Consider the following 20,506-nt stretch of genomic DNA (forward strand, 5'->3'; position numbering starts at 1 on the left):
ATAGTTATTTTAAAAATACATCTTGTATTTAGTAAATGGTTGAATTTTCTATAAGTAACAAAGGTCGGAATATTACGAGGGAAGCTGAAAATGAAACAAATCCAATTCAGTTATCACAAAGTTTAATACTAGCATGATTCGGATTTATAATAATTTCGATTTAAATTTTTACAGTATACAATGCTAATACATTTCTAGTTAAACATTCTTAACATACTCAGTCGACTGGCTTCATACGTAATATCGCACGGGAGCCATCGTCAACAGAGTTATTGTCTTATTTCAATAATAAACAATTACACGAATACATTCGTACGAGAATAAATTATATTTTCATTCATAAATTCCATAATTTTCCAATCAGTCTGACAGTATAATCTATCCCAACCAGAAACATAAAAACGCAGCCATGTTGCGGATTTTCAGAGAACTATTTTAGTTGTATGAGATTTCTTAGTGCAGATGACCAAAAAACGACAACAGCGCCACACGAGAGGGTATTTTATATCTCCGATCAGTCGGTTTCGTTGAATAAAATTCGATGTATTGAGCAATAATGTAAACGTTTGTGTTGAATAATATTTACATACATGTATATAACTAATTACATTGTTTAATTAACATTAATTCTAATAATATCCAACCTGTGAACTTCCTACCTATGTCTGCCTCTGTAATGGCACATTAGATTACTCATTTCGTTGTAAGCACGCGCCGATGACGACTTGTACTCGATATATTAGCATTGTCGTAATTTTAATATTACTTTGTACCATACATAGTAGATTTTGTATTGGGATGAGTGAAGTCTCACTCTTGACAATGAACTCTTGGTCCAAAGACACCACAACACAATATCAATCAAAATAAACATTGTTCGTACTAATACACTGATACTCACAGATTCTTACAAGCTACTTAAATAATTACTACTAACAAACGATGAAATAAAACAGAGGGAAATTTCAGCAGCTAACAATGATTAACTTCAATCTTATCTTACATAGACATCTACTTACCTAGCTAATGTAATTATGTACAATTCTCTATATTGCTTACTAACTACGTAATGAATTGAAATATGAAATTATACAATATTTATGATAAAATTAAGAAAAGATCAAGGTAATCATAGTCCAAGCAGGAAAGATATACGATAAGTAGTATATTATGTACTAGTAGCTAACTTAGATTATACTAGCTCCCACCCGCGGCTTCACACTTGTGGAATTATCTAGGAAAAGGCATATAACCTATTCCCAGCCTTCAATTTTATAATCTCAGCAGAACCGACAAGCGTGATACTTTCGCGTAGTAAAGTACAACATCAATTGCTCACGTTTTGATATTATTTGGGGCTAGAATATTCCAGAACAACAACATAACGAATCTAGCTTCACGATTATAAATATATCTCTATACATAAATAATATTTAAAAGTGGTTACAAGCAATGTTATTTGGTACACTCTGTTAACGTCGAGACTGCCTATGCCTGGAATTAATTCCACTCTTCATCAAATAAATAATTCAATAGTAACTGGCTACTGGATGGAGTACGTAATTGTCTTTTTAGTGTCAATTACATTTCCGAGCTATCTTTGGAAACCAATGAGCGACAATTTGCAGTACAACGGTACCTATAGTGTCGAAATAATGTAAGTTTTACAAAATTGTTGTAAATCTTGCATTATTGTGCGACATACACTTTACCGAACCTAGTCACAAGTTTCAACGTCCAATAAATAGTGAGACGGTTAGGCAGTCTTGTTTAGTATCTAGGTTTGTGGCTGTGGGGCGGGCGGTGCGGGGAGTGCCAGTCGGGGTGGCGGGGCTCGCGGTGGTGGTGATGGTGGTGGTGGCGGCGCTTGTCCCGCGCGTGGTGTGCCGGGTACACATCCGACACCACCAGCTCCGATCCGTCCTTGGGTGCTTCGCGCTCGTGGCGGCGGTGCGCGTGCTTGGCCCCGGCCGCCTCGTGCAGCTCCTCCCACGCCTGCCGGTAGTACCGGTTGAGCCCGCTGCGCGACTCCGACGACGACGAGTCCAGCGAGCCCACCGTGTTGCAGTCAGGCGACACGTGGTGTCTGTACCGCTTGCAATCGTTCTGCTTCCTGCTAATCATTGCATTTTATTAGTATACAATACATTGTTTCAAGTAGGTAACGATAGAAGGAATATAATGTTTGACTTTTCATGAAGATTCAGTTAACGACATGAACTACACTTTAAACATGGTTTATAAATAAGTATTTCAGAGGGCTAGGATACACAATATTTAGCCTAGAAAACACAGTTACAGTAGAGTATTTACATGGTGGTGCTTGGTGTGGTTGTGTGTGAGATGCAGTATAAGTCGTGTCGGTTGGCGTCAAGCAGCCGGTGCGTGACGGTTTACGTGAGACGTGTGGGTTCCGTAAGCAATGTTTGAGGAGAGTAACTCCCCGAGTTTCAACGTTCCTCTAACTGACTAGGTGTAAAGCTGTGAACTGATTGGTCTAACATGTAAAGTACACGTTGGTTGCAGTGTGGTAGACGGAATTGTTCCCCCGTAGTGAATTCAAAGGCGCGTGCTATCCGAATCCCTGTGCGTGTAGCGATGACATGGTGGTTGGTTAACACAACAGACATACATTAAGGTACAATTAACCACTACTGTTAATCAAATTTCTTTTAAATTAGAACACAAGTGAGATTAGCCGCAGGTGGTCAACCACGATGTCAACGTAGTACCTTAAACAAACGCACTGGCTATAAGGGGTTGGAGAAGTGTCCGGCACGATGCGTGTGGCGGTGAGTTCGGGCGAACTCGCGCCTGCCGACTTGCTGGTCGGGGAACGGGAGGGCCAAGAGCGTGTACCACCGGGAGGGGAGCTCGCGGACCGCCGGTGGTGGCCGCTTTGGCCCTCCGCTGGTGTACCAATCACTTATGTAGTGTGTCGCTTTAACCTGCAGCTTTTGCTCGCTCGACGACGGGCGAGGGTGTGTCCTACTGTAAGCGTGATGCACCTACATACCAGTACTACAGGTACTGCTAATTGCATGCCTTTCTCAGTACAACCCCAGGAATGTATTTGACTGGTGGTTTCTTGTTAGGTATTAAATTTGTTCCATAATTGATTGTGGGATTCTGGTTTTGTCTAGGGAGTCATGGGATTGGTTTTGTCTTCACTAAAAATTTGATGCTCAGGAAGTCAGACTTACAGAATTTTCGGTTAGATCCTAAATGATAAATCATCAGGTTTTATGACGAAATTCTTTGCTGCGATCCATTAATTCTTCACTTACCTCGAGCATGAACACCTAATGGAATAAGCACTACAGCTTTTTTGCTAATTTACCTAAAGTTAAGGTACTACCTGACTGGGTCTGCATCAGGTTATTCAATACAGGAATGAACTTTACTATCAATACTAGTACTACTGTTATACAACAGGGGCCAAACCGAGCTAACAATCTGAAGCTTTCTCGTACACCTCTACGTCATCTAATTACGTGGTTCTTGTTATTCTTACCTCCGGACGAGGATCACGATGGTGGTGATGATGGCTATGAGGAAGACGAGCGCTCCGAAGGCGCCGAGTGCGACGACAGCGCCAATGTTTAGCCGTGCGCCCACCGGGTCGCGACGCTCGCCGTCCACCGGCTGAGGCACGTTCACACGCGGCGTCTGCTCGGCTCTGATGTTGTTCCCGCTGCCCACGATCTGCAGGATACAAGTGTAATGCATCTACTGTAGCTATGTGATATAAACGGGTAGGACATGGTGCAGTAATACTTATCTATATTATTACAAATTAATAACCAATAGTTAGACATAACTTTGAAATACACAAAGATAGTGCTGTGAAAGTCTTGTAGTAAACTGACCTGGTTTTCTCTAGGATGGCTGGCCACAATGATGTGCGGTATGTGACTTGTCGGCGAGTCTTGGTTATCAGGTACCGTGGTCTTCCTTTCTGGGGGCCGTTCGTACGTCCTTGTGGTGGGTCGTTCGGTGGTCGGCTTGGGCCGCAGTCTGCGTGGCGGCTCCGAAGTTGCGGTGGCAAATGGTGTAGGGGAGGACAACGGGCGCGGGGAAGTCCGCGGTCTCGTCGGGAGGACGATGCGAGGACTGGTGGGAGTGGGAGGAGGGGGAGCTGTGGTAGTAGTGACAGGTGCAGTGCTCGTCGTCACTGGAGTCGTTGTTGGACGCTCCTCCACTGAAAACACATTTTTGATATGTTACATTTTTGACTATACCTACCATAAACCTGAAACTGAAGTTAACTAGGAACGTTACCCATTTCTTATTCTTCTGATTATTATTACATTCTTTCTTTCATATTTTATCATTCCTTACCACAGAACAGATAAAAGAATGTGTTTCTTACGTTCTTCAATTATGCTTGTAATGGATTGGTCTTAATTTATAAAACTTACAGTAGTTAGAAATATGTGGTGAGAATGTCCCCTGAATTTATAAGACTTACAGTAGTAGGATATACATATGTGGTTAGAATGTCCCCCAAAATAAATATCTTCCCAGCAACTTACATTGGCAGTTAGGCGCTGGTTTGTCCCAGAGACCGGTGGCCAGACAGGAGATACGTTTGGCTCCAACCAGCTTGAACCCTCTACTACACGAGTACTCGGCCACTGAGCCGAACACTGAGGTGTTGTGGCTGATGTACACACGACCGTTGGGGATCTGAGGCGGATCCTCACACTGGACGACTGGAAAGGATACAAATAAATCTTTTTATATATATAATTCTTCTGTAAGTGTGTATGTTACTGAACTTCTCTTAAACGACTGGACCGATTTTGATGAAATTTTTTGTGTGTATTCAAGGGGATCGGAGAATGGTTTAGATTCACAATTTTGTGCGCTGGACAATGTTTTTTATAATTTATTAGTAGTTGTTGATTTTATTGATGATGAAATTAAAGATGTGTAGACAGGACAACGTCTGTCGGGTCCGCTAGTATTATTATAATTTAGTAAAATTTTACGGCTCCCGGCCAGTATTGAATTATACGACTTGGTCCAAGTAAGCAATATTGACAACGCCGCCAGCGCCAATGCGCTGTCTAACCAGGCTGTATGACGTCACTGCGTCTTCGCACGCTGCTCGTTATGAAGAGTCCCTCTGTGACTCGAAACTTATAGAGCTTTTATCCATTAAAGTACGTGAGTAAACCGTGCGTTTTTTGGTATTTTAGTATGTCTCACGATAGTTATTATGAAAATAAAGCATTATTGGATTTATATATTTTTGAAATTTTCAATTCATAGTAGAGTGTCGCATTGAGAGTAGAATTGAATGCAGTGGACATATTGGTATTAGATTCACCTATCATGGGACTCAGTTCATTTGGTAAAACGTAGATACGATACTTATACTACATTTCGGATGATGGTATAGGATTCTTTGATCTCTACCTATCCACATTCCACACAGAAAATTATTTTATTATTAGTGTGTAATGATTTCAGTCTCCACAAACATTACTATCATTTCACAATTGCGTTCGATAGAGGGCGCTGCCATAGATTTAAAGGATGTTTATTTCAAGACTAACCGTCACATCTGGGTGGTGGTCCGTTCCACCTCTCGTCGATGTCGCAGACGAGTCTGGACCTGCCCACCATCTCGTATCCAGGCTCGCAGTCATACTGAACGTGCGACAGGTATGATATGGACCCGTTGATCAGCTCGTACGACCCGTGCGGGATCTCCGCCGGGAAGCCGCACTCGATACCTGCGATACAATAGTTCTTATCATTATCATAGTCGTTATTGTCAATGTCATCCTCATCAATACTCTTATCATTATCATAATCGTCATTATCAATATCATCTTCATTAAGATTAATATCATCATCATCAACATCATTATTCTGTTTCTGTTTAATACTGGGCATAGATCTCGCCATAACACAACGCCGATCGATTTAATGAAGTCCAGTTCAGTCTTTAACAGAGACTAAATGGTCGTGATACTTATTTAGTGTTATAATTAAACGAGTTTTATAATTTCTCTGTACTTATGTCCTGGTAATTCGAGATTAGGCTTGGTGCAAAAGCGATCCTTCTCCATTCTTAACGTGAATGACTTTCTCTATATCTCATATTTCTCTCAACATAAATTATAATAGAACTACATATTGCACTTACGTTTGCAAACTGGTGGGAATTCATCATAAAATCCAGTGTCCAGGCATGTCCTGACGGTTGGCCCCACCAGAAGATGTCCATCATCACACGAGTACTCCACAGAAGCTCCCACTTCGAAGCTGTCAGCTGACATCGTGGAGTTCGGAGGCTGTTCAGGACGACCACATGCTTTCGGTTCTGGAGACAACGAAATTGGGGACTATGAGTGATGTGAAATAGAAATAGGAAAGAGAAGATGGCAAATTAAATCTTTTTTTTTAAGGGATGATTCGTACAAACTTGATAAACGAAGTATTAAATTTGATTCGACGACCGTATTAGGATTCTATGCTAGAATGAAATACACCAGTAAAGTAAATTTTTAGTTATCTGCTTTTTACTCAAAAACAAAATTGAGAACAGAAAATATAGACCTTAATGTTAAACTGTAACTAATATTATTAAGTAAAATACGCAATAATAAAACATATTCGCAAGTATCAAAACAGCATGGGCTAAAATGTAACCATGGCAGAGCAGTGGACAGTATTTGAGGGTGGCTTTGAAAAGGGTTGTATTCTACCCCTTTGACCAGGCGAGAAAGGCATAAGGTGGATTATGGTGACACACTAAATAATAGAATAATTCGCAATCGCAAACACACATATCATAATATTTAGAAGACTTGGGTTATAGTTAAAACTCAAACGTACCAAGTACGTAAGAGTTGCAGAAGCATAATAGACTTACGGTGTTGGCAGATGTAGTTCAATCTCGCTTGGCATTCGGTGTCGGCCCAGAGCCAGCCCTTGCTGCCGTCGAAGCGGGCACACCCTTCACCACCGCCAGGAGCGTTCCAGAAGGATACAGTGACGTCATTTCCGTTCACCCACTTCCAGTTGGCAGGGTCTTGTGGGTCTCGCACTGCTCCCATCCAGTACTGGCTGCTGCTGTCACTTCTGGAAAAGAAAGATGCCTGTGCTTATTTGCTACTTTTTATACTTTGAACTAATGAAATAAATATGCATAGAAAAATTATCAACAGAACTAATGTTCCATACAACGCTTATGAACTTGTTCAATGAAACTGAGTTACATTTCATCAGGACTCCAGGACATGACTTGGAGAATGTCATTGACTCTGCTATATTCGCCGACGTTCTTTGGTGATGGACAGGAAAATGAGTTAAGCTATATTCAGATTCAGACGCTAGCACTGCACATTCAGTTACAAAATACACTAGAAACTCGCATATAGCAAATAGTTGAAGCAGCATTGGATTGCACCACAATTATTAAATAAATCGCAAGAGCTTGAAGATAAGTAATCAATTTCCGAGGGTGCTTGTATATAGAGTTAACACGTTCACTGCGGATCATCCATAATCGGCCCGCCGCGGGTCTTACTGCTTACGCAGAAATGTGAGAACTTTTCGTCGGTGCGAGACATGACAGGATATAACAGTAGTGGCAGGCTCAAAAGGCTTGCCACGTATTGTCTGAAAGTTTATTGAACGCATGTTTGGACCGCCACACCAGGTGAAAGTAGTATGTTTTATTACCGCAGCGAAGGTGATGGTAATGTGTGGTGTTTCTATGCTTATGAATTGCTTGCTTAAGAGCAAAAGATTATTTCTACAACATGACCTGTCAGTTTTGCAATTACACAGTATGCCGTCTAGTAGACCAGGGTATTCCTCAATGACGAACAGCCCAGTTATTCTGTTTGGGTATTCGTATAAGAGAGTACCAGGCAAACTCATTTATGTACGAGTTCTTACCAAGGGTTAACTGGTAAATCCTAACCTACTAGTTTTACGACAAAGCATATTTTTGTCTGATTCGGCTGGGATTACGTTGTTGATGTAAGCAATTACATACAATTATTATTTAAAATATTCTGACTGGCTTATCAATATTATGCATATCCTATCAATGTTACGCGGTGAATACTGTTCTGACTACACACCCCCTTTCGGGTGGTTATGGGATGAGTAATGCGCCCGTAGTGCACCGGTGTTGAGTGTTTATAGACACGCTATCATAAAAAGGATCAGACTTAATAACACCTGGCTATTTGTCGTCATTATAAAGTGGAGTTAGTCACAAATGCTGATCGACAACATGATAATATAAGTTTTTAAACTGACATGGTGACACTAACATTAGTTTATAGTCGTTTATAAGGTTACTTATGTTGCGACCACGGGTGAACACTGCCGAAATATCGGAAACTCTGAATAAATAAACATGGTTAATAAGTTCTAATGTTAACAACATGATGAATTTTATCCGTATGAAAAGTGCATATTCGAGCATAAATATACTGTTAACATGATATAGCTCAGCTTATGTAGAGTTGTGCAATTTCTTTAATATAAATTCCTGCCTCAAGTCAATCAATAATATCTAATAGATAATTAGATATTATTATTAATTTATTTTTTGGTATTTTTAAGTTGTAAATAATGTGTTAGTTTAGATTAAAAGTAGATTATATATTTTTTTATTCCCAAATGTATTCAGTATGTACCTAATATGGTTTTACCTATTCATCATAGATAATTGTCATAAATTAATTATCTGCTCATCAACGACCATTTCGAAAGGAAACTTTTGAAGAAGACGATTATTAATAAATATTCTGACTGGCTTATCAATACAGTTCATTCATACAAACTGTAAGGACAGGTATATGAATTGGTAGCAACAACAACATCAACAGACGATGAGGGGGACAGGCTCCCTAATGCTTGTTCACATTGACTCGCGGGCGCGGTCGCGTAATAACAAACTCGACACGACATCCAAGTCTTAGTGTAGATACACGTACAAAACGCAGCTGCAGTATAGGTAGCGGGCAATCTAGCAACTGGTGCCCAATGCTCGCTCGCGATTGTATCCAACGCCTTAAGACATTTATGTGTGTTCACGTCGAACTTTTAAGTTTGAGAGGGTCACGCCCAAAAATAAACTTAAACAAGTCATAGGAAATTAGATCACGTCCTCCTTATATTGTAATATGAAAACTTGGACGCAAATGCTTTGGCACAAACGGGCCGGCTCGACGGGCGTGATACCAAGGCCTCACAGAAAACCGACGTGAAACAACTTGCGTTGTGTGAGTAAGGTTACCGGAGGCCCAAATACCCCCTTTCCAATCTTCCCAATCCCCGATTCCCCAACAACCCTTAAATTCCTAACCCCCAAAAGGCCGCTAACACACTTGTAACGCCTCTGGACTTTAAAAGGGACTATGACCTCTGAGTTTGTTTCGGCATTTCTTCTCAGAGTAGTCCGATAGGAAATGCCGGCCTCATCTAGTTATTTAAGAGATTGACGTGTAAAAGTGTTATTTTATAACCTATTTGCAAAATAAATATCATTTATCTGGTGTTTCAAGTGTTCATGGGTGGAGGCGATTGGCGAGACCATCAGGGGATCCGTGTGCTCGTTTACCGGCTTATTCCATAAAAAATAACATAAATAACACTAGCGGTGGGACGCGCTATACACTCGTGACGTGAAGTACCTAAGCTCACCCGGTTTGAACTTATCGTTCTGCAAACGCCTGGCGGTTACAGTGAACACAATCTCGTGACGTGTACGCGTCCCGCGTCCGCATGTACGCGCGTACAACGTGAACAAGCACTCACTGGGCGGTTGGGGGCGAGCAATGCACCCGCACTGCACCGGTGTGCGTTGTATTGGACATTGTAGTGCAAGAGCTCGTGCCTTAAGGTTTTTACCGTCTAATTATTATTTCAACTGATAGTTTTTCTATGAGTTTAATTCAGACACGCATTGTCCTCGAATATTAAATAGGTGTTAGAAATAACATCGCCTATTATCAAATATTTAGCACGTAATAATTTCTTGCCAGACCAATTTAATGGCCGGGCATTAAAATATTAATTACTACTACCTATGTTATAGATGGTCGAACTTATCTCACACAATGCCCTATTCACAACTCTATGCCACCCACGGATAACAAATAAAAACTTAAACCACAGAGCAGTATTCAAAAGTCAAAAATATTTATTTCAAATAGACGAGGAAGGCACTTTTGAACGTCAAAGCAAATATAATAATATTAATAAAGTCTGTCTGTCGGTCAGTCCTCTAGTGAACCTAGTTGCTCGTTCCAAAGTGTAGATTCCTATGGAGAAGAACTCTTTGTCAATCAGATTCACAATACAATTCTTGTTTACATTGTTTCGATGACTTCAACTGTGTAAAACAAATATTCAGTTAAAGCGACAGAAAAAGAAAATAACCTTGAGGACAACAAAATTATTAATATTATTAGAAAAATCGAAAATATGCAATTTCTATACGATTTAGGAACCGCACCTATCATCCTTTACATGGTAGTTATGCCTGCAACTATTGGATTAAAAAGCCAGTCCATAATAAATCATTTTTTAAATAACAAAGATTTAAACTCTTGGACTATACGTTATTAAATTTTCACCCCTCACCCCCTTATAGAACATTCTCGAATGTTAATCCTCCTGCTGGGGGGAAAGGGTGGGTGTAGTGGGTGTAGGGGGTGTCTGGGGGGATAAATGTTCTAGAATGTTCTATCAGAGGTTACAAACAATATTCATAACAATAATTTCATTATTTATTGAGGAGATTTTTGTGTTTTGAATGAGGGCGTTGGACGTGCTAGCTAAGTAATTAGAATTCCAAGTATATTTGACGTGCCTAAGTTGATTGCTTCTTTTAAAAATATTCTTACGAATTTTCTTCTTGATTTGCTACTATTATGTGGGTTGTCAAGGAGACAGACAAACAGTCGTATCTCTCAGTTTCGTAATTTTATACATTCAGTTTAATTTAAACTTTAATATTAGATGTACCATAGCCAACAACAATTATAGTTTATTTTAACAAGTTTTTTTTTTATATTAGATTTCTTATTAGGATAAAACAGGTTGCCCTTTAAACGACTTGCCTGTTTTCACCAAACTGTTGTAAATTTTAAGGTGTCTCGTAGCAACAGAGGTTAGGTAGAGGGTACATTTATTTGTTCCCTCACGGTAACTAACTCTTAGAAGAGATGATTGGTGCAAACGATCATTAGAATCTTGTCAGGTGAACTACAATGTAGTGATGATGGAATGTACCTGTATACTTGGGACTTAAAGATACCTAGGCTATAGGTTAGGGGCTTAAAGAAAATAAAATTATCTGAATCAACGCTAGGGTACTCTCCAGAGTTGGTCTACTAAGAGGACTCGGTGCCTCCTTTAGGTGCAGATGGTGGCCACCGGGGAGGTTTTAGTGTGGTAAAAATCCCACACTATCTAGTTTTTTCCCATAAATCTAGGCGTCTTTTGAAGGTTTCCTCTCATCAACAAAAAAGGGTGACTGACTGTCACCCGGGTCCGTCACTGGAGTTATTCCACAATGAAAAATTGTAATTTGAAAATCCTTTAGTACATTTTAACAAGAACTTAATGCTGTCGCAAAAATTATAAAGTTTTGTGGTTCATATTTCTTTAAACAAAATATTACATTGCAATTATGTCGGACTGAAACTGAATTTAAGCTGACGATGACGTGCGCTTAACGCTTGCCATATGAACATAGGCTAAATCATCGCTTCCAATGACGATATTTGTTCCCAAACAAGTTACTAAATTGTTAAGTAATATTTCCTTTAACAATTCGAATTTCTATTTGAAGCACATCAAATATTAATAATGTTTGTATTTCTATATTCTAGCGCAATGTACCAAAGGTTTTTAAACTCTGTATTGCCGTTTAAAAATATCACCAGCCATAACAAACACTGATTTGATTGAATGTGTGCGTGGGGTAACGGTGGGGTAACGGTGGGGTAACAGTGGGTGACGGTGGGTTTGTGGGGTCGGGCGCAGGATGCAATTTCGCTCTATTCAAAAACAGACGAGGGGTGAAAGCAAATACCGTCCGCCCCAGGCAATGGATAAATGAAATGGAAGCATTAAACTAGGTACTAGACGCCTGGACAGGTTTATGCACTTCGAAGTAAACAAACAGGCAGGAAATTAAAATTATTTTCTGGTTGAGTGTTTCTAAGTAAGTATGATTAACGTATGAGACAAGTTTTAGGTAAATAGTAACTAATAAGTGAAGGCTATATTTTGTATTAAGTTGTATTGTTGTTTTTTTTTTATTATAGCTTTTTCATCCACTAACACTTTAACCTCAATTCACTGGTATAATAAAAACTATAATATATAAAAAAAACCAGTTTAGTTCAGTTTTGATTTTTTAGGCTTTATTGCGAAAAAATGATATTGATGATTTGGAGTTCATAAGGTATTGTTTAAACACGTCGCTTCAAATCGGCTAAACTGATGGTTTTAGGAGGATGCCTATGTTCAGCTGTCGACGTTTAGAGGCTTAAGATGATTATTGTTTTAATGCCTAGATAATAGAATAATTTGGATTTTTTGATAAGATTTTTTCTTTATTTTAGTTTTAAGTTATAGTAAAATGTACATATTGTTTATAATTATGTAGTGTAAATATTTTAATTTTTAATAAACATTTAATACGATTAAAATATATATATATATATATATATATATATATATATATGGATTTAGATCAAAACTGAAGTTTTATTTGATATAAGTTTATCACGTCATTTTTGTTTGTTATTTTGTGAAAGGTAAAATCTTGTGGCCTGAAGGTTTAAGATGCCTTCGAAAGCTAGCAACTACCATTGTGACATTTTCCGAGTTCTATGTAGTGTAGTTAGTTACTTTCTAGGATTATTTAAGCACTAGTGACATAGGAGAAAAAAAGCCTTTATTAATTAGCCTATATTTTACGCCAAGTCTATTTTTTTTACAATTTCATACAAAGTAATTTATTTTATACTGTTTAACGTTTAACTGCTTGGCGAGATGGTCCAACTAATTTCAAGCCACGCCAGGGGTTTATATTCAGGAGCAGCATTACGCGACCCACAAGTCCCTAGCTTGAATCTAGTCGAGTTATCTCGCCAAACATAGGTCTTAGTTTGAGTTCTTTTTACGTTTAAAGAGATGGAAACGAGAACGTGTTCGGTGCTCTGATTGGTCGATTCATTCGAGACGGCCAATCAAAGCGCCGAACGCGCTCTCGTTTCGATTTCTAAACCGCGCGGGAACCCGGGTGAAACCATAGGCAGAAGCTAGTTTAATAAGCTAGTTTAATAATAATATGTATGGTTTAAAATTTTATACAAAATATTAAATCAACAATATTTTACTGGTTTACTGCATAATACTATCCATCGATATTGGATTGCAATCTCTGCAGCTTCCCTTTGAGACCTAGGGGTCCTGTACATGGTACATAGGGCTTTTGAAGTTCAGTATATAAGGGAGAGGATTCAATTTGCTTTTTAATTAAGCTGATGGAACTGTCTGTGTTTACGTTAGAATTATCGAGATGTTTGCTATTAATGTTATGAAATAATGGTTTAGGCAATATACGAGTACCTAATTATGATTTTCTTTATGTTAGATTTTCATTTAGTTTTTGTTGTTAGGTATATTATGATGTGACACGCGTCTTGCACTTTACTAAGTCGCGTACTTACAAAGATTTAAGTAAAAAAAACTGAACGGTAATTAAAAGAATTTGCAATAAGGTTTTGATAATACATTGTACGAAAAGTCATTAGCGAAAATAGCTTATTTCTATATTTTAATGAAATTAGTTTGCGCTACCCGCTAATAGATGGCGCTGTTAAAGGTTCGTGAAAGATTTCAACAATTTTATTTCAGTACTTTTATATTTAAGTCAATTTGATATTTTTATTAAAATAAATGGCGTATTTCAACTTATTTTTAACTATCTTGTATTTCCATTGCATAATAAAATTATCATACATAAATTCAAGAAAGTATAGTTAATCTACCGCTCGCTAGATGGCGCTTCAAAGGTTTCTCTTTAGAACAAAAAGTCTTTCGTGGTTTTTCCCACATGGAGTAATATTATTGATATTATTCTAGTGGCTTTATGGGACTAATTAGCACATGCCAGGTAGGAGAGAAGACGGTGCAAATGTGGTCGAAAATGAGTTGCAGATGAGCGTCTACGATAGATATTTCCGATGTTGCACAGTGTATTTTTGCTTTGGAAACGATACGAAAATGCTGTAAGCGCGCTTTTAGACGTTATGAAATGTACTATACGGTATATGATTTAAGGTTCAAATTTAAATGATAAGGTAATTGGCCGTTTGGATCGGTGCCGTTAAAGTGTGATATGTTCATAACGTATGCTCTCAAAGTTTGTATCTACTTTATACATCTTAATACCAATTTTACAAAAAAACATTATTTATAGTGATTTGTTTGACTTGAAAATTGAGATCGACCAGTTGACCAAATGCAGTCAATTCGACCAAATGATAATGACCCATGAAATCTACCAAACGCTAAGGGAATAGCTAATAAAAGCGCAATGTTGTATTTACGTAATGCCAGTACAGACGTACGGCTAGTAAACAGACACACCGTTACTGCACAGTGAGTGAACACGCGCCCTATAATCGCTGCGGTTCAGCCGGCGCCACACACTTCCTACAAAGCATTATGCATTTTCATAGTACTAGTACTTGGTACTTTAGTACCACTCATGTGTGACTAGCCTTAAGTAAGGCTAAGTATAAATATTATGCTTTAGTCTCCCAATAGTTTTCTCAAATCCTTCTTACACGCGAACTGTACAATATAATATATACAGAAACTTATCCGGAACTGCGGACAACGTAAAACGTTACCAGGCCTCTGGCTCAAGGCAGGAGAAGGAACGGGGTGGTTTTAGTCAGTAAGAGTCTGACACTCCCTCACGATCCCCCCCCCCTCCCCTTTCAAAAAAGCTATATGAAACTTATTTATCGTTTTTCATTCACAAAATCTTTATTCGGACTTATGTAGATATAATGATAGTAAAATTGTAGAGCTGTACTAAATGTGTAAGAATAATGCGGTCGTCTTAAATCATTTTTTCTGGCCGCTCAATAGGAATTTGCGTCTGTATTATAATCTTTTCAAAAGACAGATTTTTTAAAGGACTTACAGGCAAAAATAACGTAGTTTGACACCCGTGTCCTTAGCTGTTTACATTCGTGTGGGCCGACGAGACGGTCCGAGAGCTTAGTACCAACGACTAGAAAAATATTGGGTAGATGTCGTTGCTATAGTTACGGACTCCTTCGAGACACGATATTTTTAGAATAATCCACAAAGCGGTGTCGATGGAGACGATGGATATCGATCCATTGTTAAGCTTGTAATGAGTATCAAATAATTATAAATAATTGATGGCCGGGCTTTCGTCGTCATGAGCTATTGGTTGCTTGGCTTATTCGAATAGGCATGTTTCCCACTAGTCAAATTCAATACTTTTTTCGAAACATCAAAAACTATATTTTCTATGAACTTTGTATGAAATACTCTATTATGACGTCATAAGTTTTTGACGTCAAATAGCAGACTTATTTCTAGAAATTTACCTAGAAAAAATCGAAAATTAAGTAGTTCATCAAATTAATTTAAATGTTCACGATGAATAATATCTAACTGAGATACATAACGTAACAGATATACTACTTGTAGTGGGTCAGCTAGAAGCCGCAGATGACAATAACTGTGAGGACTCTCGGAACTCATGGCTATAACACCACAAACCTTTCTCCGTTATTTTAGAATGATCTACGTAAACCGTACCGGCGTGTAACGTTCGACATAAAAACCGTATCGGATCGTAGCCGGCGCGCGGCGCGTACGGGACCCAGCCCGTTGTCTTAATATACTCGTTTGGGGACCGTTACACGGCTTAGAGAATGTTTCGTAGTGGCACTGGACTGCCCACTGCCAGCTACTCCTTGCCCACTTTCTTCCACCTGATTTTTATAAACTTGTCTATTAGCGTGGCAAGGTTGAAGCGAGCTATAAACCTGTATTAATTTATAACCGTGCGTTAACAATTCGTTTAAAAATTCCTTCGATAGCATGCCGTGAGATAAGCTGTAAAAGTAAAGAGCTTGGTGAGCAACACATCAGTATAAAAGACCGTCGCAGAGCCGCTGGTACGAGTAATACTAAGCAGACTCACCGGTGTCGGCGCCACAGCTCCCAGCTGATGAAGCCTTGCAGGGCAGGGTTGCTCTCATCCACGAGGGTGCCACCTCTAGAGCGGCAGAATCCTAGAGCGTCCCTAAATGACGCAGGCTGTCGATCGTAGAATATGTAGCACTTTCCGTTGTACGTCGCCGTACTGCCAGGCGGTTGGTCCCTAAATTGGGGACATCTCTCGATTGGCAGCGCCTGGTCCGTGTACACGAAGGCTTCGCAGATTGAAAGCTGGGATGGTGTGGATGCTTCCAAGTGCACGCTGACGAATGCTCCGGGCATCGGAGGGTTGCAGGGCAGGAAGAGCGGCTGGCCTTCTTCGATGAACCCGGTGAAGCGGTTGCAGATTGGGTTGGTGCCCAGGTCGGGCCTGTTGTTGCCCACACGGACCACAATCACTGGCTTGCTGGCACCTGTAAACATTCACTATGTTTAAAAACCACTCATTCAATAATTCTAAGACTAGAGAGATCGAGGCAAATTATTTCAATGAAGGGAGTGATGTCACCTGGGTGAAACAATTCCCAGGTTAAACGAAACACGATACAGTCAAGTGGAATAAACATTTCATTTCTAATGTGTACATAATCTTACACATTAACAATTCCAAAGAGCTACTGTGATGTGTACCGAGTTGTGAAATGTTGACACAATAAACATGCTGTGCATCCCATGTACTCAGATGCAATAATAAAACTGCTCTAATGTCTAAACATCTGAAAGTTGGAATGGTGTTTTAAAAGTTTAGCTCAGCACTCGACGGCTTGACTGAGCATTCACCAGATTTAGTTAAACAGACGAGTCTTTTTTAAATCACAAATCTTTAAACTGCTACAATCTATATAGTTTTAAATTTACGTTCTTGTGTCTTCGTTGAGCTTCACCCATTGACACCTTGGTAACGTTACAAAATTACCCAAAAACTATCATGAGTTTATTCAAACGAATGAAACTTTAAATCTCTGTTTATAACATTATATTTAGCGACAATGTAGAGACAAGTTAGTTTAGAATCCAATGCGGTCTGCGGTCGACGCTTTCCAACAATCATTTAATGTATGACGACCCTTAACTCTATCATTACGAACCTCCGTATTGACAACGAGTCGACAGGCACCGCCGGGCGCAAATAACTAGTCTCAGGTGAAAGTTATCTCACTAAATTGTAGGAAAGTTGCCAAGCTAAGATATTGCGAATAATCATTTGATAAGTGACAGTTTAAGACGGTTCTAGAGTTTTATTTCGTGAAACGGGTTTCCGTTATGAATCTATATATATAAAAATCAATTGCTGTTCCTTTGTCTCGCTAAAACTCGAGAACGGCTGAACGGATTTATCTTATCTTGGTCTTGAATTATTCGTGGAGGTCTAGGGAAGGTTTAAAAGGTGAGAAAATATCAAATAATTGACGGAAATGCCCTAAAAACAGCCCTTTTCTTTATCCCATACAAACGTTTTCTAACTAATACGTAGAGTCAATTTGAGCTTTATTGCTATTGGATAAAGTTCATTGTTGGATAAATGCTATTGGATACTAAAAAACAAATGCTATTGAATAAGACTTGGAGCACAGAATCCCTACTAATATTATAAATGCGAAAGTAACTCTGTCTGTCTGTAATTACGCTTTCAAGCCTAAACCAGTGAACCGATTTTGATGGAATTTAGTACTGAGATAGAATAGACCTTGATACTTTTTATTGCAAAAAAAAAATAGCGGAGAAAAATAGTGGGTAAAAATAAGGGATAAATGGTCATATGGAAATTCGTCTTTTTAAAAGCTGTAACAGTAAAACTTTGTATTTAGATACTTAATGAGGAACGAAAGAACATGGTCTACTTTTTATTGCAAAAAAATAGGGAGAGTGGGTAAAAATAGGGGATGAATGGTCATATGGAAATTCGTCATTTTTAAAGCTGTAACAGTGAAATTTTGTATTTAGACACTTAATGAGGAGCGAAAGAACATAGGCTACTTTTTAATAAAAAGGGTAGAAGGCGTAGAATGCTTGATAGAGGAGATTAATGTTTGCTTGAAAATTCGTCATTTTCGTAAATACGTTGCCTGTGGCGTTGCTCGCGTTCGATTCTTATTTAAATACACATATACTTATTTACATCGCCAATATCCCTACTACCATACTAATGTTATGAATGCGAAAGTGATCCTGTTTGTGTTGAGGTTACGCTTGCACGAATGTTTTTTTTTTTTGGAATATAACAACGAAACAATGTATTTTTTTTATTGATAGGCAATATATAGAAAATTAAAGGATAATAATATAGATAACCTTGGCTACTTTTCATCATGATTATAAAATGATGAATCGGCGGTCGTGGTTTCTTTGGAATACATATCTTTAAAAATGCTAACAGTAACATATTCTCAAGTAATTCACATTTTAGATGACATACGGTAGCATTTTAACCACTAACACCACTACGCGGACGAAGTCGCGGGCAAAAGCTAGATTCGATAAATTTTCATTTGTACATGTCAAATATTTGTTGTTTCTAAATTCAAATTCTGTAAATAATGATTGACATTTATGCATAAACTATGAAAAGGGTGAATAAACAATTGTCTGTATTTTTTTTAATCTATTGAAAATGTTGAAAAGTGCATTAAGCATTAATAGAAATTCCTCAAATATTAATTATGCGTGCGTTCATAAATAATGACAAATTATCAACAGTTACGCGTGTGTTCAGAAATTTATTTTGTGTAAATTAAAGTTTCTATTTACGTTTCCGAACAAACGATGCTCTTTCAATATAGTCTATTGGTGTGAATGACATTTACATTCGTATTGCGCGTTTTTTAAAATATGCAAAATTAAATGTATATTTTTCAATATTTCTGAGAGATTATCTTAATATTTCTTCGAGTTTTAAAGACTAAGAAGATTTTTATTTGCTAATAAGTGTGTGTTAATCAAGGTAAGTTCACATCTTCATTATTGATTTTTAGTAACTTTTTACACAATACTACAATTTGGTATACACGGTTATGCAGAAAATGTATGAGAGCTTTTTATTTTCAGTTGGAATTTCGTTTTTAACAATGCTACCAACCAGACGTACAAGCTTAGGCCGCAGAACTCGAAATACGGCAAGTCAAAGAAATATAAGAGCAAATCAAACTGATGAGCATCGCGAAGCGCGAAATGAACTTAAACTGAATCGATATCAAGATAGAAATGTTGTGTTTAATCCCCACAAAGCTGCATTCAGTTATAATGTGGCAATTGATTACAGTTCAGAGCAAATTGTTGCTATTGGACTAATGAACATTGTGTGTCCACATTGGGATTGAAATTAAAAAATTAAGCCTCTGGATTGTGTTGCGCCAGCGGCCAAGTCAAATTGACGCCATTGGTACCGCCACCAGAGCCACTACATTCATTGGTTCATTTTTTGACTCATAACCAGCAGTACAATAATTGCTTTCAAATGGCATAATTTGGGGCAACAAAAGTTATAAGAGACAATTTTTTGCCTACTTTTAGCAAGTAAGTAGAATGGCAAACGTTTTTTTTTAGTTTTAAAACCATGTAGCTGGTGCAAAATATGTCGAGTCAGTGATGTGTTTATTTTGTAAACAATAAATCAAATTACTAATAATAGTCTATAATCCGAAGACTTAATCAGCAACATTTATAACATGTTGTATTTTATAGTGGCATGAGCAAGACGTTCTTGGTAAAGCCTACTACCTAAAGCTGCCGTGGAAGGCTGTTTAATGTCGAGGTTAAAAGTAGTTTTAATTTGAAATGATGTAAAGTATTGTGGCAGTATTTTGCGAGCCACATGGTGGTACAATTTGCTATACAATTGCCTGTATACATATTTATATTCTTGCAGATTCAGGGATTCAAATATATCATCAAACAGGTTCCTTATTGCCAGTGCCTGTTGAAGACTATACATTTTTGCAAATATATTTTATGGACAATTCAGCAAGAGAAGTCGATCAGCGTTGCGCACACAACAACTCAGTAAAGAGATCCATTGTGATGAACAACTTCAAACATTTTTCCTTCAACACAATGAATTAGTTGCATTAGACCGATGCATTAGACATTCACAAATGCATTAGACCGCATGCCATCAGATAATCACAAAATTGTCATCAGAGCCGATAAGGCGCCTGCAGGACAGTGAAATGATTGAATCCAATAAACACTATTATGAAAATATATTTTGTTTTTTTTTTTAATTAGTAAAGTCCTTTTC

General features: G+C 38.3%; 1 protein-coding gene and 1 long non-coding RNA gene across 10 annotated transcripts in view; one reads left to right on the top strand and one right to left on the bottom strand.

Moving 5' to 3' along the window:
• The window catches only part of LOC118265693 (CUB and sushi domain-containing protein 3), a 75,429-nt gene that overhangs the window by 11,056 nt on the left and 43,867 nt on the right, over nt 1-20,506 (bottom strand). For 2 of the 9 annotated variants that reach the window (XM_050704073.1, XM_050704072.1), the window contains exons 4-10: nt 16,253-16,682; nt 6,890-7,098; nt 6,161-6,337; nt 5,565-5,744; nt 4,536-4,715; nt 3,870-4,201; nt 3,515-3,705 (exon numbers count right to left, since the gene is read on the bottom strand). In XM_050704073.1, the coding sequence (XP_050560030.1) occupies nt 3,515-3,705; nt 3,870-4,201; nt 4,536-4,715; nt 5,565-5,744; nt 6,161-6,337; nt 6,890-7,098; nt 16,253-16,682 (1,699 nt within the window). Of the gene's footprint in view, nt 1-105; nt 2,117-2,732; nt 2,992-3,514; nt 3,706-3,869; nt 4,202-4,535; nt 4,716-5,564; nt 5,745-6,160; nt 6,338-6,889; nt 7,099-16,252; nt 16,683-20,506 lie in introns of those variants that run through there. The other 7 variants (XM_035578800.2, XM_035578791.2, XM_035578783.2 and 4 more) reach the window with 7 other exon arrangements.
• On the top strand, nt 17,531-20,444 carry LOC126912359 (uncharacterized). Its single transcript, XR_007707055.1, has 3 exons — nt 17,531-19,210; nt 19,315-19,782; nt 20,135-20,444. It is a non-coding gene; the product is annotated as an uncharacterized LOC126912359 (long non-coding RNA).

This window comes from Spodoptera frugiperda, chromosome 25 (assembly GCF_023101765.2).
Source record: "Spodoptera frugiperda isolate SF20-4 chromosome 25, AGI-APGP_CSIRO_Sfru_2.0, whole genome shotgun sequence".
NCBI lineage: Eukaryota > Metazoa > Arthropoda > Insecta > Lepidoptera > Noctuidae > Spodoptera > Spodoptera frugiperda.